The sequence below is a fragment of the Rousettus aegyptiacus genome, unplaced genomic scaffold (genome assembly GCF_014176215.1).
Source record: "Rousettus aegyptiacus isolate mRouAeg1 unplaced genomic scaffold, mRouAeg1.p scaffold_m13_p_16, whole genome shotgun sequence".
NCBI classification, from domain to species: domain Eukaryota; kingdom Metazoa; phylum Chordata; class Mammalia; order Chiroptera; family Pteropodidae; genus Rousettus; species Rousettus aegyptiacus.
In genome coordinates, this window is record NW_023416291.1 from 21,024,620 (window position 1) to 21,050,306 (window position 25,687).

Consider the following 25,687-nt stretch of genomic DNA (forward strand, 5'->3'; position numbering starts at 1 on the left):
TTTTAGCTTTCCAGGAGCACAGCTTGCTTCAAGCCTTTAAGTGAGTGGTTAGTAGATCAAGAAATCTACTTTCCATTTATGGGTAAACATTTTTGATTAGGAAAAGAATAAAAATCTCTGTCTACGAGTATTTTGAATTTTTTCTCTTTGCTGGGAGAAGACACTACTGTAACCTCCTTATTCTCATAGGAGATGTGCCTTTGCTAACATTGGAACATTAAGGTGTGGATGTCTGTGTTGCTCGCTATTGGAAAAGATACATCAGGAGGGAGGTCAAGGTTAGAGAGGTAAATTAGAGAGGCATCTAATTAGCGAGGCTAATTGAAACTAATTGGCAAGCTCTAGTGAGTGAAGACAGAGAGACTCGGACAATGGACAAACCCACAAGGAGCAACTGTATTTAAGGAGTGGTGAAAGGAACCAGAGAAATTGCTGTTGGGATGGAGACCCAGGAGAATGGATGAGTGAAAAATAAATGCAAATTAATTTCATATGCAATATGGAAGGGGAGGTGAGAATGACAAAACACTTCGATACGAGAATAAGTTGTACATAAGTGGAGAGAATTTCCATGCTTCTGGATAAGATTAACTCTTAAAACTAAACTTCCTTACTTAAGTGAACATCATTTAAGTGCAGTGTAATTTAATTCTTTTTATATGTTACTGAATTCTGTTCGCTAGTATTTTGTTAAGTATTTTTGTGCCTATATTCATGAGAGACGCTTGTCTAGAGTTTTTTTTTCTTCTTGTGCTTTCTTAATCGGGTTTTGGTATCAGGGTAATGCTAGGTTTATAAAATGAACTTGGAAGTGTTTCCTTCTCTGGAAGGGATTGCGAAGAATAGGTGTTTATTCTTTAAACATTTAGTGGAATTCCTCAATGAAAGCATCTGGGACTGGAGATTTCTTTTCAGGGAGTTTTAAATTGACTTTACGAAGTCTGTTTAATAGTGATAGGCCTAATTATCTATTTCATATTGAGTGAATTGTGTTTTTTAAGGAATTGGTCCATTTCCTCTAAGTTGTTGAATTTATTTGTGGAATTATTCGTAGTCTTCCCTTATTATCTTTTTGATGCCTGTATTGGGGAGGAACAAACTTTCCTCTACCCTAAAAGGTTTTTTTTTTTTTTTTTTTTTTTTTGTTTTTTGTTTTTTGTTTGTTTTTTTTTTTTTTTACTAGTTTAATAATCAAGTAGACATGAGATAGATTAGCAAGAGAAAATAACCAAATTTAGTACACACATAAGTATAGGAAGCCTGCATACATGAGAGTCAGAGACTCCACATGCAGGAGAGATTCAGAGATAGAAAGGGAACAAGGTTATTGTATAAGACATGCTGAGCTAGGAAGATGAGGTAAGGTGCCTGAGGGGCTTCAAAGGGCGATTGTAGGTCACTGCAAGAACTGATGCTTAGTAAACAAGTTTGTCCTGCCCTGCGGATAGGTCAAAAGAGATTATCTCTGATAATTTCTCATTTTGGGCAAGGCTGTTAATTCAAATTCTTCTAGGTAGTTAAGGGAGGATAGAAGTTTCTCTTGAGCCTGAACCGAAAATTGCCCTTTCGCTCAAAGACAATCTGCATACCACAAAAGCACATCTTGGGGTGACTCCTTCTGAACTCTCATATCTGCAGAGCCTTGTTTCTTACCTGATGTTGGTATTTTTTATCTTTTAACTTTTTTTTTGTCAGCCTTTGTAGGTTTGTCAAAATTCTTGTCAAACCTCTTTGTTTTACTGGTTTTTCTCTTTTCTTTTTTTCTTTTTTAAATTTCATTGATTTCCACTTTTTACTGCTTATTTTGTTCTTGTTTCTAGGTTCTTGAAGGAGCTACATACTCAATAATCCTGGAGTAGGGTTATTCTTTTGAGACGTTGTCTTTTTTAATGTAAGCATTTCATATGTAGATTTTTCTCTCAGCACTGCTTTAGCTATGTCCTACAAATTTTTTCATCTATAATGTTTAATCCTCACAATAATCCTGAGGTAGGTAGGGATTTTCCACATCCTGATAAGGAGGAAATTACAAAACATTCCTGAACTCTCAGAGCTGTGCTGTGTCCTGAGCCAGATAGTCTAGCTTCAAGTCCAGTGTGGCCTTCAAACCTCCTCCTAGATGTGAAATTCTCTTTTTATTTTATAGCTCGTCTTCCTTGAACCAAGACTGTATTTAGGTTCTAAATTTCAACTTGATTGAGAATGAAAATGTCAACTAAGACTCTCAACTGTCATTATTTATTGGGCAGTTACCTGGTACCCAGAACTCTGTGGTATTCCATAGAGGGCTTTCAAAATTGGTGAAAGAAAAATAGTATATAAGAAATTTTTAATCCAGCTGGAGAGAAATAAATTACTTAAACTAATGAAGAGTTATGTCGTGGATCCCCTGATATTGGGAGGTTAGAGAGTTGAAAAATCCAGTGTAGTTGGAAGAAACTTTATGAAAGAGGTAAGACTTTAAATGGCCCCAGAGAATCAGCGCAACAGAGGAGGAATCCCATTCCAAGCGTCTTGCGGAAATGAGGTGGGGAACACTGGAGAAAGAGCACTACTCGAGCTAGCTCATTCTGTGCATCGGGGTAGTGCTCGAAAGAGTCATGATTTGAACGTATGTGGCATAGTTTAAGTAGAGTGGATAAGTAGAACAAACCTTGACTATAAAGGATCTTGAAAGTAAGGCGAAGAGTGATATAAACAGGGAACTAATGTAAAAAAAAATAGCAGTTTTAAAAATAGAAAAATTGGCAAAACGTGAACTGGCATGAAAAAAGAAGTACAGATACTCAATGAACAAAAATTGTTTGACCTCCAGTAGTAAGGGTGAATTAAAACAATAGAATGACATTTCATCTGTTAAACTGTCAGGTTAAAAAAAAATGATATTCATTTGGATTTATTGGGTTAATTAATGCTTAACCTCAGTACTAGACTCAAAAAACTTAGTGACTTAACATAAGAAAAGTTTATTTCTATATCACTTCCCAGTTCAGTGTGGGTCAGGTGGCTCTTCTTAGCGGCTCTCTTTCAGTGGTGACTTTGGGATCTGGGTTGCTTCTGTCTCTTCACTTTAAGTTTTAGAGTTTTTTGTTTTCAGTCTCTCAGGTGATGGAAAGAAGAAAGAATCCATACCTGTTCATAACTGCTTTGTAGTAAAAATAACATATTCTACTCACATTTCCTTTGGAAAGAACTAGTGTTATGGCCCCAACCAAACTGTAAAGCAGAATGAGAATTGTAGGGGAGCAAATAGATACTTGGTGAGTAATAACCATTTTTGTCACACCATTGTCGACGAATTATTGGGAAATGGATACTCTCTGTATTGCTAGTGGGAGGATAAATGATCATCTTTCTAGCAGCAAGTAATTTAAAAAATGGTAAGATATTCTTGCTCTGACCCAGCAATTTTGTGTTAAAAAAATATTTTATGGAAATAACCACAGATATATGCAAAGATAGCTGCAAGAGTAGTTGTTATAACATTGATTATAATAACAAAAAATTGGAAACAAGTGTCTAACAGAAGGCGATTGGTTAAACATATGGACTTTCTGTATTGTGGGTTAATACTTAACTATTGATAATCAGGGTGTAGAATGTCTAATGATGTGGCATGTTAGACTGTTCTTGTTAGAAGTGAAAAAAGTCAGATTACAAACAGAACATGAAATAGCTCCTTTTTGTAAGCGTGTTTATTTATGCATAGACAAAAGACTGGAAGAAGTCTCTGGTTTTGGCAGAATAGCAGAGTAGATAAATATAAAAACCCCCTTGTATAAAGTGCACATTGTGCGCTCAAGGAAGAAAGTTAAATCCTCATTAAAATGAAAAGTTGGGTGGGGATGAGGGTGGGCGGAGTTGGGGATTGAAAAAGCATCTGAAGAGCAGTCTGATGCCCCACGAGGGTGTTTGCCAGTCTTAATAATTTCCATTTTAGTTTCCACAGAGACAAGAAAAAGCCTTGGGCTTGTGGGTGTTAGAACACATATACGAGAGGATGTTCAGAGGGCTGAACATCCACAGAAGGAGTAGGTACATTAGAAAAAATCTGCCTGTGAGCATGCAGAGGCATCTTTCTTAGCATGGATCCTGGGAAAGTGGTTGTTGAAAGGAATATCCACTGAGAACTCATGAGCATGAGTTTCCCTTCATATGGTTTTCATTCATATTACAAAATGTTAAAATTTACAGTACCCATAGAGTCTGGGAGAATCTCCAGATTGAGAATTGACATACAAAGTGGTGTAAGGCATGATATAATAGAAGTATCTGGAAAATACAAACTGTTCTAGAGGGACAGATCCTCAGGATAGACCACATAGTTTTCCCAGAAATGAAGCACTACCGAAAATGAAGTCAATACAGAATTATAAAGTATGCGAGGAAACAATCCACCATTCCTCTATGAGCAAATATCGGCTGAAAAATTAAACACATGAAGAGAAAGAATAGGAAACATGAGAAACAATAGATATGGTCTTAAAATAAGGCTAATTAAAGAAAGAGCTAATAAGACTTCTGCAAATGTAGAATAGTAACTGAAATTAAAAGCCAGTGGGGAGGATAAACAACAGCTTAGACACAGAAGAGAGATTTATGAAGTAGATCAGGAGTTGGTAAACTATAGCTTTTGGGTTAAATCTGGGTCGTAGCCTGTTTTTGCAGAGGCTGCATGGTAAGAATGTTTTTTTTACAATTTTAAAGGGTTTTTAAAAATAGACAAAAGAAATATTCTACGTATACTGTGTATGGCCACATATACTGTATATGGCCCCCCCCCCCCAAACTTAAATATTTATTCTCTGGTTCTTAAACTGGATAGAGCTGAGAAAATTTCCGGAAAGCACAAAGGACAAAGAAAAAGTATAAAAGAGGTTTAAAGACATGGATAATGGAAGAGAAAGAAGGTTGGGTAGATATTTAGTCATCTATAGTTATTCAAGAAGAGAATGAAGGACAGGCAATTCAAAGAGATAATGCTGAGAATTTTCTAGATTGGTGAAAAACATGAATCTTAAGAATCAGAAAGTTCAGTGAGTGCTGAGCATCCCAGCCTCCCCACAAAATTCCACATGTAGACACATGCTAAACTCCAAAGATGAAAAGATCTTAAGTACAACCAGATTGTCAGATTCTTCTCAAAGTACAATAATTAGTTGACATCTCACTTCTCAGCAGCAATGATGGAACCTAGAGTATTCTTCAGTATTGGTGGAAGAGAATTATAAACCTAGAATTTTATGTCTAGCTGGGTCATTATTCAAGATTTAGGATAAAACAGGACAAACAAACATGGACAATAGACTAGTGGTTACCAGAGGGGAGGGGGGAAGGGAGGAGGTAGATGGGGTAAAGGGGGTCAAATACGTGGTGACAGAAAGAAATCTAACTATGGGAGGTGAACACACAGTGTAAATATATATATGCCTTACTGTTAAAGTGTATAGCTGCAACTTAATGGATTTTGTTAACTAATGCCACCAAATAAATAAATAAATAAATAAATACGTAAAATGTAAAAAAAAAAGATTTAGCGATAAAGTAAAGTGTTTTCACATAAAAACAGTTTTTCGCCAGCACTCTCACTGAAGGAACTATATCAGGGAAAAGGAAACAAGAAGAAAGGAAATAAATGCAAAAAGGAGTAGAATTCTGATAAGGAAATTGGTAATTATGTAGTTGAATCTAAACAAGCAGAAATTCTATTAATAAGGGCTAATATTGAGAACATAAAAACAGGGTGAAGCTAAAATATTAGCCAGTAGTGACAAAAGTCAAGAGATAAATCATACTACTTATATTTAAAATATATTTTACACACACACACACACACACACACACACACATAATAGCCTACCCTATATCAGATGGTGTGTAGGGTATTTTTTATTTACTATCTCTGATTTTTTATAACAATCCTAAACATGATTGTTATCTTTTTACTGATGAAGAAACTGTGTCTCAGAATGCTTAATTGACCATCTAATAGGTTTCAAAGGTGAGATCTGATCCAGGGCCGGCTAGCTCTGCAGTCTATATTCTTTCCTTGTATTTCACATTGTTTCTAGTTTGTAAGACTGGAAGAATGTAGTATCATGGACAGAACTGAAAGTTCCTAGAAAGAGAAAGCGTTTGCAATCACAAAGTAACCATGATATATCCTTGGAGAGGTATCCTTTAGGGAGTTGGAGACACTGGTCTGCTAGTGCAAAGCAGAACGGCTGTGACGGGAGTAGTAGCTTTGGGGCTTGAAGCCGTTTAAGTGAATGGATTCATGACCAGATGATGTTGAAAGCTTTGGGGAGCACTTTCTCGAGGAGGTAGGAGGAAGACTGGGTGCTAGTGGATCACAGCAGGAGAATAAGTTCGGGAAATAGGCGAAACGCCAGAGAGTATGGTTTCTTGGGAAATGAAAGGAAAAGCTGAGAGTTTTTAGAATGAGGAAGTGATCAGTGAAGTAATTCATTTATTTAACAGATATTCATAAAGTACTTCAGTGTGCCAGACACTGTGCTGGATACTTGTGATACAGTGATCCAAGCAAACAAGGTTCCTGCCTTCAAGGAATAGGTTTTGATGGGGAAGCTAGGTAATACATTAATGGAAATATTCTATGAAGAAAATCAATAGATCAATGCCAGAAAGTATTTATTAGTGCACGCAGACCCAGGGGAAAGCGCCGAGACTGAAAATCTACCTTGGTAAGCAGAGGTTGGGGAAAGATGAAAGGGAGAAGGCTGGCCGCTCCACTCTGGTAATTAGTATAAGGGAAACTTACATACAAGGCATGTCTTGGGGAAAACAAACTGGGTCCTTGAGCTCCTTGGCAGGCACCAAAGAATTATATAGGGTAAAAGCGGGGAATACTAACGGTTACTGGTACATAAATGCTTCCAGGTCTGGTAATTACATGCTTGACCGAGTCAGGACAACAACCTGTTCCAGGCACCAGCACATAGCAGGAGGCGAGGGAGAGGTGCTGATTTATATGAGAATGAATATCAGTTATGATCAGACAGTCTCTAAGTGGAGGTTTGCAAAAAGCAACCTTTGTTCTGGGTCAGGTCTGGATTGTGAGACAGATAGTAGTCATGTCATGGAATGGTCTCTCCACAGTATCAAGAGACAAGAAAGGGTACTTTGGGAATATCAAAAAAGTTAAGATCTGAAGGATGGGAAAGGGTCAACAAGAGAAACGTCTGAGGAAGAGCATTTGAGACTAAAGAACAGCAAGTAGAAAGATCCTGAGGCCGTAGGTAGCTTGGTGGTGTTGAGGAATTGGTTGGAGGTGAGTGTTGCTAAAGTCGAGAGTGAGCCAGTGGAACAGTGATGGCAAATGAAATTAGGTGTTGAGGAGCTAGTTCGAAGGGCCTGGCAATACAATGAGAAGCCATTGAAAGATTTAAGGAGGGAGAGGCATGGTCTAATTCATGTTTTAAGACAATTCTGATTTTCTGTGTGTTGAACACATTGTCCGGGAGTTGGGGGTGGGGGCAAGTAGGCTGACACGTTAGCCATTCAATGTTATTGCAGACGACTGAGAAATAATGAGACGTGTACATCGTACTGGAGGAGAAATCTCTCTGGAGAGTGCACCTTACCAGTGTTTCAGTGACATTTCTAGATCCTGGGACTGTCGTCATTTTCCAAAGAATGACAGAAGAAGACATTCTGGGGGTTTTCTTTTGTGCTTGAAATAATTTAATTAGCTGTTTTGAAAAGAAAGTTCACGCTATTGGACATTAATGACACTTTTGCCTTATTCCAGTACAAGAAATGGAACCTAATGGGGATAAATTGTTTTGAATCATTGTTGAATATTGGTTTCCATTAGAACATTTGTTTCTATTTCCAGCTCTGTTTATATATAAGTTGGTAGCACTAGCAATATTAGATTAAATATAGTCTTTAAATATAGACTTAAAAAAGAAAACATTTTGTTTAGACTGTGTAATGTGTTTTTGATTTTTTAATAGGAAAAGGTTTACGCGTATAAAAGCAGAGAGCATAGCAGACAATGACCCCGCAGGCATCCCCATCATTTAGTGTCAGCAACCGTTAGCTCCTGGCTAATCTTATTTCATCTACATCTCCAAACGCTCCTCACCACCCTCATCCTGTTTGTTTTAAAGCCAATTCCAGATAAATTTTATCCTTTGTAGATACATCAGTATATACTTTTAAAAGGTAAGGATTTTTTAAAATTTCAGTGTTTCGGTTTATTCGCTTTTAGAGCACGTAAATAGATAAGCATTCACCTGGATGGTTTGCTTCAAAAGTGCCAATTTGTGCCTGTTGTCCCGGTGTATTTAATAGTACCCTTTCCACATTAAAGAGTGTCTCTCTTTGGCCACTAAATTCTTTGGTCACCTTATACACATAAGGGAAGCCTTTGGATAGTGGAGAGTAAATAAATTCTTTAAAATGGCACCTTCCATATTGAGTATTTTTCTAATAGCATGTCACTTTTCTATTTTCTCTCAGGGCAGCAGCCCCCAGAGTTCACTATTTCAAGAAATTATATACTGAAATATAATGCAGCATGAGTCAGAAAAAGGAAAGATCCTGAAGCATATGGTAAGGAGGGAAAGAATCAACTGGATTGCCTTGATTATGTCTTCCTTTTTTCCTCCATTTCATTCATTCTTTGTTATGATTTGACCATAAATGCAGAGAATATTCTTTTAAAAACAATAAGAGAGATTTTAACCTTTGAATTGAAAGCATAATGCTTTAGAAATATTGACCTCAATTCTTTGGGATGTTTGGTTAGCTGTTAATTATCCAAGTTTAGATCATCCAGATTAAGGCTCTTCCACGATTGATGTTTTTTGTTATTATTTTGTCGTCCTTATCTCTTGCTCTATTTACTCAAGCATTTTAGTAACATTGTCATCGACTTTTAATTTTTATTTAAAGGGAGAGAAAAACTGTCAAAACTTTAGTAGTTACACATCTTTAACAAAGGCGGAAGCTAGAGACTGATTATCCGTGAAGTACTACTTATTTTACACTGCCTGTAGAAGTACCCTTGCTGTTCGTTCGTATCTTATCTCTTAGGCTAAAGGAAGTGCCATGAGATCAACGAGTATTTTACATTCTGGATTTTCCTGCAGTTATACTTAACATGTCTTAGACTTGTTAAGGTAAATATTTTGGAGAAATGAATGAAAGAAATGGCAGTATTCTTTGGCACAAAGTATTATGAATTCAATTCTAGATATGTTCAGTTTGAGGTGAAAGCAAGTGAAAAGCTTCTGTAGCCTGTGATAGTAAAGTTTGGTAAGAGAACAGGACTGAGACTCTTGTTTCAGGATGTATTAGCCTCAAGTCCTCTGTTCTTTATTATCGTAACAACAGAATATATTGTTGTTATCACCATAGATTTATCTCCGTTTTAGGAGATTAGGAAACTGAGGCATAAGGTCTGATGGCAAGTCTGTCTCCAAAGGATAGGAAATACGTCCCTTATTTCTAAATATAGTGTTCTTTCTAAAAGACCAAGTTACTATTTATATTTTAAGAAGGAGAACATGATGTCTACTAACAAGATAAATGAGAAGCAGACTGGGTAATACATTTTGACTCCAGATTATTGCATCTATTACTGTGTCAAGCTCAAAAGAGTTTTGTGTGACTCCTTTCAACCCTGCATATAACAAATGGAGCTGCTTACAGTGTCTGTCTGTCTCTCTGTCTCTCTGTCTGTCTCTCTCTCTTTTTAAGTAGTTCAAAATGAGACTTTCATGTTAGGAATGAACATAGCTACCAAGGCTGAATGGGAAGGTGTTTCTCCTCAGGTAAAGATGATACCTAAGTCTAGAATAATAAATTGTTGCAAACATCTTTGCGCTCTGTTGAATGTAGTTGAACATCATTTATAGGGCTCTAATGCTGCTCTATATCCAGTTAAATAGGAAGAAGGGGGTGGTGTGTGTGTAAAAACTGAGGCTGGTTTTGGACACTTACCTTATTCATTTCTTAGTAACCACAAGTAAAATATCCATACCAAACAAAAGCTATGTTGGACTTAAAATGTTCAGTCAGACACGTGCCAATGTTCCAACCATTGTTTCATCTTAAAAGATTTAAGCATTTTCTAGAAATGTACTAGGGGAGGGCAGGGTTGTTGAACATAATCTCTTCCAGACTGACATGGTTCTCTCTCTTTTGCAGGCTTGTTTATTGGCAATGACATCGATCACAGGCTGGCATTTATTTCTGTCCTAACCAGCTACTTTATAATTGTGAATAGTAACTATGCATATTTGTTGGCCAGCCAAACCAAGGAACAAGAGCTATGGCAGTTGAAAAAGTCTATCTGATTCCAGGTTATTTTTCCTGGGTTTCATCATCGGGAACCTCCTTCTTTTCATCTCATCGACAATGTGGTACCTTTTACCATCTGATAAAGATTAAGGACAGATTCTTTGGTCAACAAGCAGAACTCAGTATCTGCTGGAATAGGGTTAGAGACCATTTCAATTACAGCTGAGGAAAATGAAATTTCCATTTTATTTGGTGCCTTGTACAGAGAACATACTAACTCTTATGAAAACGTATGAGTGAAAAGAGATTGAGTTTTGACTAATAGAAACCCATGGTTATGGCGAGTGACCCAACGTGATAAGAGGGGGCAAGAGCCACAGAGGAACTCATGACGGGCTATACCATGTTGCGGAATGGGGGAGTGGGGAATGGAGGTCAAACCTGTATGTTACGGTGGTCCAACCGTATCCGACTCACGTGGCTCAGTTTTACGCTCTTCATCATTCTAGTTTTCTTCCCCCTCATTGCTCACTATTATCTCACCACTCTGGATGAGGCTGATGAAGCTGGCAAGCGGATTTTTGGCCCACGGGCTGGTAATGAGCTGTGCGAGGTAAAGCATGTGCTAGATCTTTGCCGAATTCGTGAGTCTGTAAGCGAAGAGCTTCTGCAGCTGGAAGCCAAGAGGCAAGAGCTGAACAGTGAAATTGCCAAGCTGAATCTGAAGATTGAAGCATGTAAGAAGAGTATTGAGAATGCCAAGCAGGACCTGCTTCAGCTTAAGAATGTCATTAGCCAGACCGAGCACTCTTACAAAGAGCTGATGGCCCAAAATCAGCCCAAGCTTTCTCTGCCCATCCGATTGCTCCCAGAGAAGGACGATGCTGGCCTTCCCCCTCCAAAGGTCACACGGGGTTGCCGGCTGCACAATTGTTTTGATTATTCTCGTTGTCCTCTCACCTCTGGTTTTCCAGTCTATGTTTATGACAGTGACCAGTTGACTTTTGGCAGCTACCTGGATCCCTTGGTCAAACAGGCTTTTCAGGCTACAGCACGAGCCAACGTTTATGTTACAGAAAATGCGGACATTGCCTGTCTCTATGTAATATTAGTGGGAGAAATGCAGGAGCCGGTAGTGCTGCGGCCTGCTGAACTTGAGAAGCAGTTGTATTCTTTACCACATTGGCGGACAGATGGACACAACCACGTCATCATCAATCTGTCACGGAAGTCAGATACACAGAATCTACTGTATAATGTCAGTACAGGCCGTGCCATGGTGGCCCAGTCAACTTTCTTTGCTGCCCAGTACAGGCCTGGCTTTGACTTGGTAGTATCACCACTAGTCCACGCCATGTCAGAGCCCAACTTCATGGAAATCCCACCACAGGTGCCAGTTAAGCGGAAATATCTCTTCACCTTCCAGGGCGAGAAGATTGAATCACTGAGATCGAGCCTTCAGGAGGCCCGCTCCTTTGAAGAAGAAATGGAGGGTGACCCCCCAGCTGACTATGATGATCGTATCATTGCCACCCTAAAGGCTGTGCAGGACAGCAAGCTAGATCAGGTCCTTGTGGAATTTACCTGCAAAAACCAGCCTAAACCTAGTCTGCCTACAGAGTGGGCGCTGTGCGGGGAGCGGGAGGACCGCTTAGAATTACTGAAGCTTTCCACCTTTGCCCTCATCATCACTCCTGGAGACCCGCACTTGGTTATTTCATCTGGGTGTGCGACACGGCTCTTCGAAGCCCTGGAAGTCGGTGCTGTCCCAGTTGTGCTGGGGGAGCAGGTACAGCTTCCTTACCAGGACATGCTGCAGTGGAATGAGGCAGCCTTGGTGGTGCCCAAGCCACGTGTTACGGAGGTTCACTTCCTGTTAAGAAGTCTCTCAGATAGCGATCTACTGACTATGAGGCGGCAAGGTCGCTTCCTCTGGGAGACTTACTTCTCCACCGCCGACAGTATTTTCAATACTGTACTGGCTATGATTAGGACTCGCATACAGATCCCAGCTGCTCCCATCCGGGAAGAGGCAGCAGCTGAGATCCCCCATCGTTCAGGCAAAGCGGCTGGAACAGACCCCAACATGGCCGACAATGGGGACCTGGACCTGGGGCCAGTAGAAACTGAGCCGCCTTATGCCTCACCCAGATACCTCCGCAACTTCACTCTGACTGTCACTGACTTTTACCGCAGCTGGAACTCTGCTCCAGGGCCTTTCCATCTTTTCCCCCACACACCCTTTGACCCTGTGTTGCCCTCTGAGGCCAAATTCTTGGGCTCAGGGACTGGATTTCGGCCCATTGGTGGTGGAGCTGGGGGTTCTGGCAAGGAGTTTCAGGCAGCGCTTGGAGGCAATGTTCCACGAGAGCAGTTCACGGTAGTGATGTTGACTTATGAGCGGGAGGAAGTGCTTATGAACTCTTTAGAGAGGTTGAATGGCCTCCCTTACCTGAACAAGGTAGTGGTGGTGTGGAATTCTCCCAAGCTGCCATCAGAGGACCTTCTGTGGCCTGACATTGGCGTCCCCATCATGGTAATAGAAAAATGAGCAGTTTGTTTTACTACATGAGATAGTATTTCACTCTTAATCCCTTTGCTGTATGCCTGTATAGATATATAACCTTTTCTTTCTCCCCCCTCAATACGTGTGTATATTTACATATACTTGTTTTAACCTGTGTAGATATTTTCCCCATGAAATTTCTACTTGCTTCCTTTTTAGCCCTTTTAGGCCTTGCCAGTTTCATCTTTGCTACTCATTTCCTAAATCTAAGACTCTCCAAAACCGAAATTGGTACTAGTCCCATAAAGGTGTATGAAATCCCTTTATTTACTTCATAGGAAAGATGTTGATAATGTGACTGATGATGAAAAGCTAACATTTAAGAAGCAGTTTTGATCTAGGCACTGTAATATAGCATTTATAGGACTTATTATCTATTGTGATTCCTTCATTTTATATCTATGCAAACTGAGGCTTAGGTTAATTATTTTGACTGAGGTTTTGATTAGTAATGGAGGAGCTGAGCTTTAGTATGTCAGACTCCAGAAGCTGCAATTTTAATCACTTTCAAAGGATTTAGGAAGAAGACCTGTGTCATTTACCAGGATATTATAGAAATCTTTTGGAAGACTCGAGTCAAGGTGTATATTTGGTAGTTGGAGATCCTGAACCTTTTCTGAAGTCTCTTTCAGGTTCTTTCTCATTCTTTACTCCCATCTGTCATGGTTAGGATGCTGTATTTTACAGGAAAAATATAGCCAAATACACAGGATAGAGCTTGGTTCTGAGTACTTTATTTATCCACCTTCCTATGTAAATTGGGCAGTGTAGAAGATTACCCGTTTCTTTTAACTGTGAGACCTTACAGCAGGTCTTAAGAAACTGCCAACTGCTTGCCCTGCAGCTTAGGTACTTTCAAGAAACAGGTAGCAGAGAAGGACACATGGTCTGATGGACCTTGCTAGAATCTTACCTAAGAAAACTAGTGTCGTTTTTAGGAAGAATTTGTCTGGAAGGGGAATGTTTGGATTAGCCTAGTTTTTTTCAAATTTAATTTTATTGAGGAACTAATTCATGTGAAATATTTTTCATGCAGGCACTTATTAAAATAGAAAAGTATGAGGTTTGGAGTGATTTATAGACCTGGGATTAGTCATTTTGTGATCTTTGATAAGTTAATTAACTTCTTTGAATTCAAGATCAAAGAGGAATCTAAGACAATACGAGTAGGGAATCTAGAAAGGTGTCCATAATTATTTGATTTTTACTTATCCTTCATTATCAAAGGAGATGGAAGGCAGTGTGGATATTCTGCCTGTGTTATGGACAGCTTTAACTCACTTCACTGATAAAGCTTCTTGTATCCTCTTCATGATTTTCCTTTGTGTAATAGCTGTAACTACCCACTTTCTCCTATACAAATCTTTGTTTTAAATTCTTACTACTGCTACTTGCTTACTACTGCTGCTAACCTTTTCTTGTATTTTATTTAATTAAATTTATAACCTGAGTCTATTCAAAGACTGCATAGGGTTCTAAAAACTTTAGATCCCAGAATTTATCTTGTATATCAAGAAAAGTCTTGTAAATGGCGAGTTTTTTAATAGACATCTTCCCAAGCAAATTTTACTCCCTGTTTTGAATGGCATTGAAATAATAATAATAAAAAAATGTTCCGTGGAAGGTAGATGCTGCTCAAATAGAATAATGAAGCAGCCTTTGTTTTCCATTTTTCCTGAGTTTTCTTTGAATGTGATAGGGATGTAGAGAAGCTGATGCCAGCCCAGTTAACAATGACCGAAATTTGTCAGAGAACTTACCAGAACTAATCCTTCTTTTAACTCTGGTGGGAAATAAGTAGTTCTCTTTGATTACTGGGCAGCTCATTGCAATAATACAATGCCTAGTGGGAAAATGCCAGAAACTTTCCAAATGGGGGGCCATTCTGAATAGCTTGCTCATATTAGTAATACAAGTTTTTTCTAGTTATTTGAAAAAGAGGAAACAGTTTCAAACTAGAGAATTTCACTTCATCCTCTAAATATTTTGATTATGCTTTCTATTTAAAAGAGGTGGATTTTTTGGGCAGCAGTTGAATTGCTGACCTCTTGGGCAGAGAGCCAACACTACCTAGATATCGGTGCTCAGAGAGACTGGCAGCTCTCTCCCTTGTGAAATATTGGTGCCATTAAGAGACATCTCAGAGTAGTTTTTCTACCTAGGATGCAGATGTACCCTATCCATTACATTACAGTTAACAGGTCTTTATAAAATTAGCAGCAGGGTAGTTCCCAGGCAATCTCTCAGATTTCAGTCCTTTAGGGAAAATGATTTGAAATGAGCATATTGGCTGAATGAAGCAACCTAATAATCCACTTGCCATTTCAGAAAATGCTGGGCAATTGTGCTTCTCATGCTCAGATTCCCATCTAAGCAATAGGAATAAATGCTGGCTGTTTGTGGACTATGAATTCTATTGAGCCTTAGTTGTTTGAGTGGAGGAAGATTGTCTTAGGGGTACTTACTGGGATTTATATATTAAAATCCCTCATTACTATTATTTACATAACAAAGGAGAACCTACAGCGGATCTGGCTTGGAATGAATGTGATCTTTACTGCCACCATTCCTGGACACTCCTGCCCCAAATGCCTTACATAAAGAGAATTTCAGTTCAAATGGGATAAGGCCTGGGCAAGGTGACATGATTCCACTGAGAGAGATGGAGGTAATGCTACCAATTGAAGTAGGTGTTTCATCTGAATGGTGTGGGCCTTTTGAAAAGAGATGGCGATGGTGGGTGGTGACTGCTTTCTGTCTCGTGCCTGTTTTGTGAACAGTTGAATCAGTTTCCATAGCTCCTGGAGTGTAACAACAAGGAATATCTAATGGAAGTCAGTCAAATAGAGTGTGCTATTGTGCCTAGGGGTTTAAAGGCTAGTCTTGAAAAACCCCCTTAATAGCTTGTGGACCATTATTTTCATGCATCTGAAGATGTTCCACTGTTTCCAGGCCTCCATTGTTTCTGATGATATGTCAAGGGATTTCAAATTTTGTTTATGTCATGTGTTGTTTTTCTCTTCTTTCAGATTTTTTTCCTTATGTTTGATTTTCAGCAGTTTGAATATGATGTTCTTTGACATGGTTCTCTTTGATTTGTATTTTGGTTGGTGTTGACTAAGCTGCTTGAATGTGTCAGTTTATGTTTTTTATCATATTTTAGGCAATTCATGATTTAGATGTGTTTTTCTGCCCTGTTCTTTTCCTTCTCTCCTTTGGGGATTCCATTATATGTGTATTAGACGTTTTGATGTTGTCCCACAGTTCTCAGTGGCTTTGTTCATTTTTTAAAAATCTTTTTTTCTCCAGTTTTGATAATTTCTGTTGATCTATCATCAGGGTCACCGACATTTGTGTCTATTCTACTGGTAAGCTAATCCCGATATTGTATTTTCCAGTTCCTGAATTTCCATGTTATTTTAAATAAGTTTGTTTCTCTGGTCAGTTTTCCTGTCTTTTTTTCCATTCTGAGTACACTTTACTTCATTTAATATAGTTATGATAGCTACTTTAATATCTTTATCTCTCATAACAGCTAATTCCAATATATGAGTCATTTGGGGATTTATTCTAATTGATTTTCTTTTTTTCTTGAGGACCAGGTCATGTTTTTCTGGCTCTTTGTATACCAGACAACTTTGTATTAAACCTTGAGAGTATTGTGTTGTGAAGAATGTGAATTTTGTTTTATTTTCTGAAAAGTATTTTAGTTTTACCAGGCAATTTATCTAGCTGGTCTGTTTACAAACAGTACCAAGCATGTATGGTTTAGGGGTGGACCAGAGATTGGGCAGTTTACACACAGAACTTGGAGCTCCCCCTACCTGACTCTCTCCCTTCTGGAATCTCCTTTCTTTCCAGGGCTGTGGTTGACCCAAATGCTACCCTCTTATTCTTCAGGCCAGAAAGACTTGGTGGTGTATGTGAGTTGAAGCTGTCCTGAGTAGTACCAACTCTGGCCTACTCTCTGGGTAAAAGAATTCTGATTCTCCCCATATTGGTAATTCCTTCCTGAATTTCAGCTCTTCTCTGTAATTTGCCATCGCTGTTCACGGTCTAGTGCCTTAAGATAACTTATTTTCTTGGTATTTTTGTCCAGAGTTTGTAGTTACTGTCTTTAGGAGGATTGGTTCTGGGCGTTCCGTGGAAGTGAGAATGTCAAAATCTGTCCTCTTGGAGTTTTAAAACTTTGGCTGTTACAAAGGGGACATTTTTCAATTATTAACAGTGTAGCATTGCTCACTCAAAACATTGCTTGTCTTTACAGTGTATACTCATTTCTCAGTCTTTTGACTGCCATTCCCTCAATTCTTAATTATTTTTTTCCATAAAGGGTACAGGTAATTTACACAGGATGCCTGGGAAGGCCTCTTTGAGAAAGTGACATTGAGCAGAAGCTTGAATGAAGAAGGAATAGACTGTAAATTCTGGAGGAGCATACAGAGAATGGCAAATGCAAGAAGCTTGTCATGTTCAAGACATGGCAAGAATACCTGGTGTATCTCGGGTGAAGTGATTGAGGGGAGAGTTTGAAAGGTTGGAGAAAGCAAAGGCCAGCACATGTAGGACCATGTAGGCCATGGTAAGGAGTCCAGATTTCATTTCACATGTGCCGTGGGAGGTTTTTGAGCAGAGAGTAATATATCTGCAGGACTATGAGGAAAAGAGCAGAAACAGTTCAAAGGCTATTGCAGTAGCCTAGGTGTGAGGGGTGTGTTGGTGGCTTGGACCAGGGCAGTAGTGGTGGAAATCCTGAATTGAGAGATGAGCATACCATACCTGCTAGTAGACTCCAAAATCGCTGTGGAAGTGATAAGGTCACAGTGTGCCATTTTTTCCAAAAAAAACGATAGCGATATGGAGATTATTTTTCAATTCCCTTTTCCCTCCGTCCCAAATACTAGAATTTAAAAAGGAGAGTTCTGTTTGGGGAACTTAATGTCATGCCAAGATAGTGATTTCAACACTATTTCCCTAGTAGTGTCTAAGGGTAAAAAAAAAGGAAGACTGTAAGAGAAACTGGCTGTGTAGTAAACTTGGTGTCATTAATATTGAGACTTGGGCCTCTGCCAGTTGGGCTGTTAAAGGCTTTACTTCTGGCTAGGCCTGAGGCAGTATAGAGATCATTCTAAAAGCTAGAAAGTTGATACGCTTTATTTATTTTTTTACCTGTGCCCACTTGACTTTTAAAAATATTACTTGTATCAGATGATAATTTCCTAAAATTGTGATTTCTAAGCAAAATTAACAGGAAAAGCTTTGTCCAGTTTTTCTAGGTCCAAGAGTGTGCAAAGTCTGGTAGACTTCACTAGGTATTGGTGATCTGGATGGTGTGTGTGTGACAGTATTTTACTTAATAACTTGGTAGCTAATGTTATATTTCTCATTTTCCATTTTAGAATGGGCTGTATATAAAAGAAAGGTACCAGAATTTAGAAATTAATAGCAAAAATTATTGAAGAATTGCTGAAGTCCCATCACATAAATGATTTACTAATTGCAATAAATCATATCTTTAGGTAATGTCTCCCCCTTTTAGTTCATATTGACTCTTTTTACTAATGCAGAGTAGGGAATCTGAGACAGAATTTTATTGTTTTAGATCTCCAAATCCAAATTTCTTGGAAAGGCACAGAGAGAATGTGTGTGTATGCGTGTAAGTGAGTACTTACACATATACTCATATGTGTGTACACATCTACATACATATATACACATAAATAAAATGTTTACAAATTAGGAAGAGGTTGTATTAATCTCATGTTACAATAACCGCACAATTTTTGAGCATTTTTTATGTGCCAGGTAGGCACAGTGTCATGCTCTTGATTATGCGTTCTCTCATTTGATGTTGAAATGCTAACCTATGCTATTTTACCTAGTTTCACAGGGATTGTTGGCAGCTTTTATAATTTAATAATTTTATAATATAATTTTTATACTGTATTAGAGCCAAATTTAACCTGAGCTATCAATGGAAAACCAGTTCGCTGTGTTACCGTTTATTCCTTTCCCTTCTGCCTTTGCGTTTCCTTACATTTTGCCCCCACCACTTCGTTGAGTGAATGCATCCCTTGAAAAATGAAGAAGCTTCAGTGCTCTTGTTTCAGTTATCCTTCCTCTGTGGATCATCTCTCCACCAAATCACCTCAAGCTCTGTTTCACATACCTCGCAAGTAGGTACATATGTGACAAGGTACTTCTTAGACCTCATTTTCTTGATTCCCAAGCTCTCTGTGATGGGTTACTTCTTTAAGTTAGAGGAAAGGGTAGGAGGTAGGACAAAAGTTAGTAGCTGTTTATCTGTATTGCCTGTATGACAGCTTGACATAAGGTTCATTCTCAGAAGTGGATTCATTACTGAAGTGTATTATGCATGTGTATATATTATTGGAGACAAGACTGTTGGGTTTGGGCAAAATTTGATCTTAAAGATAAAACAACATTATAAGTCTATTTAAATTGCAGGATTTAGTAGATAGCATTATGTGTTTGTATGGTTTTATAGATTCCATATACATTTTCTAATTTTATTACTTCTCAGGTATGTTCTATATTTTTGTGTTCTGTTTTTAGTCCACTTTATGACTAGAGTTAATTTACATAATCTCTTCATGTCCTAGATTTCTTGCTTACCACCTTAAAAGACCTGCCTATGACTAATCATGAGCTGCTTTCATAAAAGATTCCTTATTTATGTAGTCCATTTGAATCCACATTCATTATTCTGCTTCACTTGAGCAACTATCACTTATTAAACTCTTGAACTGGTCCATTGTTTCTTGTTCATAGCAATAACTACTTACATGTCGATCCATTAGATATTAGGAGATACTTGCTAGCTATTTAACTCAGAATCAGATTTATCATTGTAGCTAATTTATGATACTCTGCTAATTAATGTGGATTTCCTGATTGTACATGGATTTAGAAGCCAAATGTTTTCTTAACATATGAGGAGAAAGGACCCTATTAGAGTAGTAGTTCTTTAATCATTCATATACTCCAGGATTCCTCATGAACCAAGAAGAATGTTAAATGAAGTCACTATTTTTTGATCATGGATGCACTTGAATACATTTGCATATGGTAGGGTTCTAGGCCATGATTGCGGTTCCACTTGATGAGAAGAAAGATACAGTGAGAAAGTCAAGGCTTTTATGAATGACGGTAAACAACTAGTGAAGCGTCATCAGAGAGCATTGTACGTAAAACAAGAAAAATAAATGTTAGCATTGCTTCTTGACTTGGTTATTGTAGATTGATGGATTTTTTTGCTATAGAAAATTAGGTTAAATTCTAATTTTGATTGTTTATAGTTATATATAAACGTCTCAATTCTATTTCATATTTTGAAAATAGAATGAGCAGGGATAAATTAGGCGTTCCTACTCATTCATTCACTTATAAAAAGTGTTGAACACCTGCTGTATGCCAGATACTGCTCTATGCGTTCTGGTCAGCATTATACCAGTAGTTTTAATAACTTGAAGGTAAGTCTTCATGTTCATAATCGTAAGGCATAAAAAGATAGCTATTGTTAACGAAGGAGGGAGTATTTTCATTTGAAACAAAACAAAATCAACAAAAATGAGACTTCTTCCTACATATGACATAGTACTCTCTGGTTGACTCATTTCTTTGACATTCTGATCTGCCATTTCACAAACTCTTAGAGGCCAATGCTGATTTGTATGTCTGCATTACAAATCTCGGAGTCTTTTGTTTTACTAATTTTGGTGCCTGCGTGGTTAATTGTTGAGCTTTTTTTTAGGCTTTAAACATAGCTTTGAAGTAAAAGTGTTAGAAGAAATTTTTTACTTTTTTCTCTCATTATTTTAGTTTGTATGTTCAAAGTTTGTAAGGGTAGAAATCTTTCTTTGGTTAGGAGGAAAAGCTGATTGTCCTTAAATAATGAACTACATTTATTCTTGGAAGTTTGATTCACTGTCTCCTAGTGGCTGATTCTAAGTTGGTATCTCAGCCAGTGGGGTCAGTGACATTTTGGGCTGGCTAATTCTTTGGAGGCCATCCTGTGCTTTGTAGGATTTAGCAGCAAACCCGGCCTCTGCCCAACAGATGCAAGTAGCTCCCCCCCCCCCCCCCCCCCCCCCCCCCGCCACTGCCATAGTTGTGATAACCAGAATGTCCACAGTTATTGTCAAATGTCCCTGGGGGGTGGGAGAGTAGGGGAGGCAAAACACTCCTAGTTGAGAATCTGCTATAAATTCTTAAAGCAGATTTATTTTTATTGACTACGGTTATTTGTGAGCTAACCACAAATAAGCTGCTGCAATACTCGATTGTGTTTCTGTGAATCCTTAAAGCTTTTCTTTTGTTCTGATGGCTATTGCTTCATTTTTTAATCCTGAAAATCTTGCTGTCATCCAGCCCAGAGGAGTTTTGTCAGGATAAGCAGAGGTACTATGTACACTATATGCCTGGAACCCAAAGGAGTTGTTCTTAATGAACTTACTTGCCTCTTAATGGACTTTAATTAAGCTTGCTCAAAAAACTATGAGTCTATGGCCATACCACCCTGAACACTCCCAGTCTCATCAAAAACTATATGAAATTTGGCCAAAACACATTTGATATCAGACCAAGGCTTCCAAAGAACAAGCAAGCCCCCTTGATTTGATTTACCTTTTAAATTGGGCAAAAAACTGGATACACTCTAGGTATCACATCATGAACATTTTAGTTTTTGTTTCTTGTTAAGTTAGGTTGTTTATTGGGTTGTCAAGTTTGGCTGATAAACAGCTTGTTTTTGCAGACAGCATGGTGCTATTTTAATTTAGCAGACAGATTGTTTACTTACAGTCACACATCTAATAAGTGGTGGACTTGGAATTTGAACTCAAGCTTTTCTGATTGACTCCAAAGCCATGCTTTTAAGTGCCTTTCCAAATTTAATGTGCATAGGAATCATTTGGAGATTTTGTTAAAATGCAGGTTCTGACTTGGTAGCTTTAGGATAGACCTGCAGTTCTGCATTCTAAGTCCCAGATGATGTCTAAATTGCTGGTCTTTGAATTATACTCTGAGTATTAAAGCTCTGTGCTATGTTCCTGGATTACTAATCTTGCTGTTGATAATCCTCCTGGTGATTAACTCACAAAATTGGTTATTTATGATGGAATAGTCAAGAATTGGATTTTTCAGTTATTTTTTCTTCATTTTAAGCTATATGTATTCACTACTGGATTTTAAGCTATGTATATTTACTGCTAGAGTTGAGGGGAACTTCGTTCACCTGGACCAGAATTGCAGTTCGTATTAAATGAATGGTAGGCATGTTAGGAAGGTAAAATGAATGCTACAAATAAGTAAAATGAATGGTAGTTGGGGCGCTGATTCTAAGGTGGAGATTATTTTATATTTTAACGTCTGAAATCGGATGTGTCTTAAGATAGAGGACATTGTACCATTGCCAAAGTTGGCATTCGGCTGCTGCTGCTCCTCGCCACCCCCCGGGGACAGAGCCTGGCAGCTCTTGTGCTGTGTACTGGGCCATCTCCCCCTCCCCGCTCCTCTCTTTTCTCTGACCCAGGCCTTCGTGCCTTTGTTCTGTCACTGCTGAATCTGAGCTTAGTAGACTGGGCTACAAGCTCAGGGATTTTCAGATCAATCAAACATGCTGCAGGGCAAGGTGGACTTCTGTGCCCATTGCTTGGCTCTGACATCTGTTCTATGTGGTAGCAAATCTGTTACAGATCCTTCCCTACACTGACTTGGGAGGAGTTCCTCTGGGACAGAGGCAGAGTCTTAAAAATATTTTAATAAAGTACACCTAAGTGATAGACTATTAAATATGCTTTCTTATTTTGCAGCATTTTTTTTTTCTTGATGATACACGAATTAACAATGTATTTGCCATGGGGCTTTGGTTCAGTGAGATTTATAAATTTAGGATTGGCAGAAAAAGACTTATTTGGAGTTAGAAGTTAGGAGTTAGAATCTAACTCTGCCATTTGCCAGTTGTTCATGTATAAAGTGAGATGGACCAGATGATCTCTGAGGCCCTTCTAGCTCTCAACTAATTGGTTTGGAGTGTGCTAAAATGAATTAATTGAAGTATGAGGACTCTGCTTTAAGAACATAGAAGTGATTAATTTTGACAACGGATGAGGGGAGTAGCAGGAGGCATCTGAGCTGGGCTCCAGGGGGAAGAGTAATTTTGGTAGAAGAATAGGAGAAAGTATTTTTAAGCTGAGACAATACTCCTGAGGTCATGGAAGTACCTTTGAAATCATTAATAAACCTTTAGACTCCAAATATAATTACATTCATCATGCTAGGTAGAGGTTATCCTCAGTACAAGTAAAACATCCTGTTGAAACTAAAATGACCCATTCTGGTTTTCTAAAAAGATGACTCAGCAAGTTCTCTTTTTCTGGTTTTTGAAAATAATATGATGGTTCCTCATTAGTCAAATTAATTAAATATAGATACCATAAAAATCAGCTAGCATGGTACCGTGAATGTAGTTATCTTCATTTGAGTATTAGGGGGTGGGGCGAATAGCAAAGTTACTGCCTACATTGTAGTAAACTGCTTATGTGAGATATGGCTTAAATACAATTTTTAAAAATTATAATGAAATTCTGTTTGGGCACTAATCTTTGTTTTATGAAGAAGATACTGCTTTGCATGTACAGGTCACTTTTTTTATTTTTATTTTTTAAATTAAGTTTATTGGGATAACATTGGTTAGTGAATACATTTATATAATTTTCAGGTGAACATTGTAATTTGACATCCGTATATATTCTATTGTGTGTTGACCACCCAAAGTCCAGGTTCCGTTAGCTATTTGATCCCCTTTATGTATAGGCCACTTTGGATAGAGAGTCTTTGAATTGGAATTTGCTGTGGACACAAACTTAGTTGTACTGAATTTAGGTGTGTACAGCTCTGAGGGAAAAAGCTTTTATATGTATAGTCAGTGCTATAGGTAGGAATTGCAAAGTTGAAATAATTAACCTCAACAGGATAGGCTATCCCCTTTTTATTTTACATACCAAAAAAAAAGGCTTTAAAATTGGTCAGAAATGACGCAGACTCGAAGGATTTCTGAGTTCAGTTTTAAGTTTATGAGCAAACTGGGGGACTCCGGAGCTGGAGCGGGCGTCCTCATCACAGTTGTGCTCTGCCACCTCGTGTTCTCCTAGGAAAGTTTTTAAAAATGTCCCTAGCTTGTGCTTATTGCATATGTAAATTATCCTCAGCTTTAACTTGTTTCACGAGAAAATTAGTAAACGAATAAAGCTTAAAATGTGAAATCCTTATTCATTTGCTAAATTATTAAGGCAGTTTTTATTCCTGAAAGTCATGTGGTAGATTTTACAAGTGGTAGGTAACCAGGCAAAATTACTCAGTAAATTCAGCCAGTCGTCTTCCTTGACCTAAAGGCAGTTTTGGTTTTGCGTTGTATGATGCAGAATTGATCGTTAGTGTTTTTCTTTCCTTTGTACAGGTGGTCCGTACTGAGAAGAACAGTTTGAATAATCGATTCTTGCCCTGGAATGAAATCGAGACAGAGGCCATCCTGTCTATTGATGATGATGCTCACCTTCGCCATGATGAAATCATGTTTGGGTTTCGGTAAGCTGATTTTCAGTCCAGAAGCACTTTCATTTGCTAGTGACAGAAAACTAAGTCAAACCTCAGTCAGGCAGCCAAATGAATTTATTAGCTGGTAGGAACTGAGACATCTTTAGAGGTAGTAAGGGCCAAAAGTTAAGACATAGCTGGATCCAGGGCCTTGAGTGATGTCAGAACTTTCTTTTCATCTCTAGCTTCTGCTTCCCTCTGTGTTACCTTTGCTCTCATATAGGCTCTTCCTCTGAGGCCAGGGAGATGGAATTCTATGATTGGCTAGGCCAAGGTTATCTGCCTGCTCTTGGAGCTGTAAGTAGATCATCCTGTACCTGACATCCATAGGGGCTGAGAGTGAAGGCAAAGAGTAGATTCGTAAAGGAAACATGAGGGTTTTGTGTGTAGAGGAGTGGGGACTAACTCCCAGGCAGGCAGAAACACGTTGCTGTGTATTGGGGCAGTGGCACAGTGCCAGGATTCTGGGGCCTGAAAGCTTTGAGGAAAGATGAGGTTGGATGCAGAGATTCAAGAGGAAAAAGATGGGGAGGAGGTGATGTTATGATGTGTGACGTTTATTGAACCCCTACTGTATACTAGAGACTAGCTGAGTACTTTGCTTTATCTTACATCCTCCCGAAACTTGAGGATGTAAGTTGTAGTTGTCTCCATTTTACATAGGAATAAATTGAGATCCAAGAGAGCAAAACCATGAAGCTAGAAAGTAAGTGGCAGAGCTGGAATTCTACTACAGTTTTGTCTGAGTCCAGAACTTCCATTCAGCCATTAAACTGTACCTTTTTCTTGAATTTAGTAGTTCTTACTGAAGCTTAAATATCCCACTTGAGGGACCATCACATGTAAAAGAATGTAGTATATCAGGGCTACTCAAAATATGTCATGACTGGTACGCTGGCCCATGGACAGGTTATATTACCTGTCCATAGTAAGGTAGGTACTAAAATTGAGGGTAAGCATTTTAAAACTTTTAAAGTAATTTGACATTTACCATGACATCCAAGAGTTTATCTTGTTCACTTTTGGGTAGCATTTATTGAATGTAATGCATACATCAGACAGTTCACTCATTTAAATATAAATTCAGTGGTTTTTAATATATTTACAAATTTGCACAACCCTCAACACAATCTATTTTAAAAATCTTTGTTACCAAAAGAAACCCTGTACCCATTAGCATTTCCCTCCAACCCCTCTAAGCCCTAGGCAGCTATTAATCTACTTTGTGTCTCT

At 38.4% G+C, this 25,687-nt stretch overlaps 1 protein-coding gene across 5 annotated transcripts in view; it reads left to right on the plus strand.

The window, feature by feature from the left end:
• The window catches only part of EXTL3 (exostosin like glycosyltransferase 3), a 56,661-nt gene that overhangs the window by 11,816 nt on the left and 19,158 nt on the right, over positions 1-25,687 (plus strand). For 3 of the 5 annotated variants that reach the window (XM_016144667.2, XM_016144670.2, XM_016144671.2), the window contains 3 exons: positions 8,488-8,580; positions 10,180-12,808; positions 24,318-24,445. In XM_016144667.2, coding sequence (XP_016000153.1) covers positions 10,661-12,808; positions 24,318-24,445 — 2,276 coding nt within the window. In that variant the 5' untranslated portion in view covers positions 8,488-8,580; positions 10,180-10,660. The remainder of the gene's footprint in view (positions 1-8,487; positions 8,581-10,179; positions 12,809-24,317; positions 24,446-25,687) is intronic. The other 2 variants (XM_036233582.1, XM_036233583.1) reach the window with 2 other exon arrangements.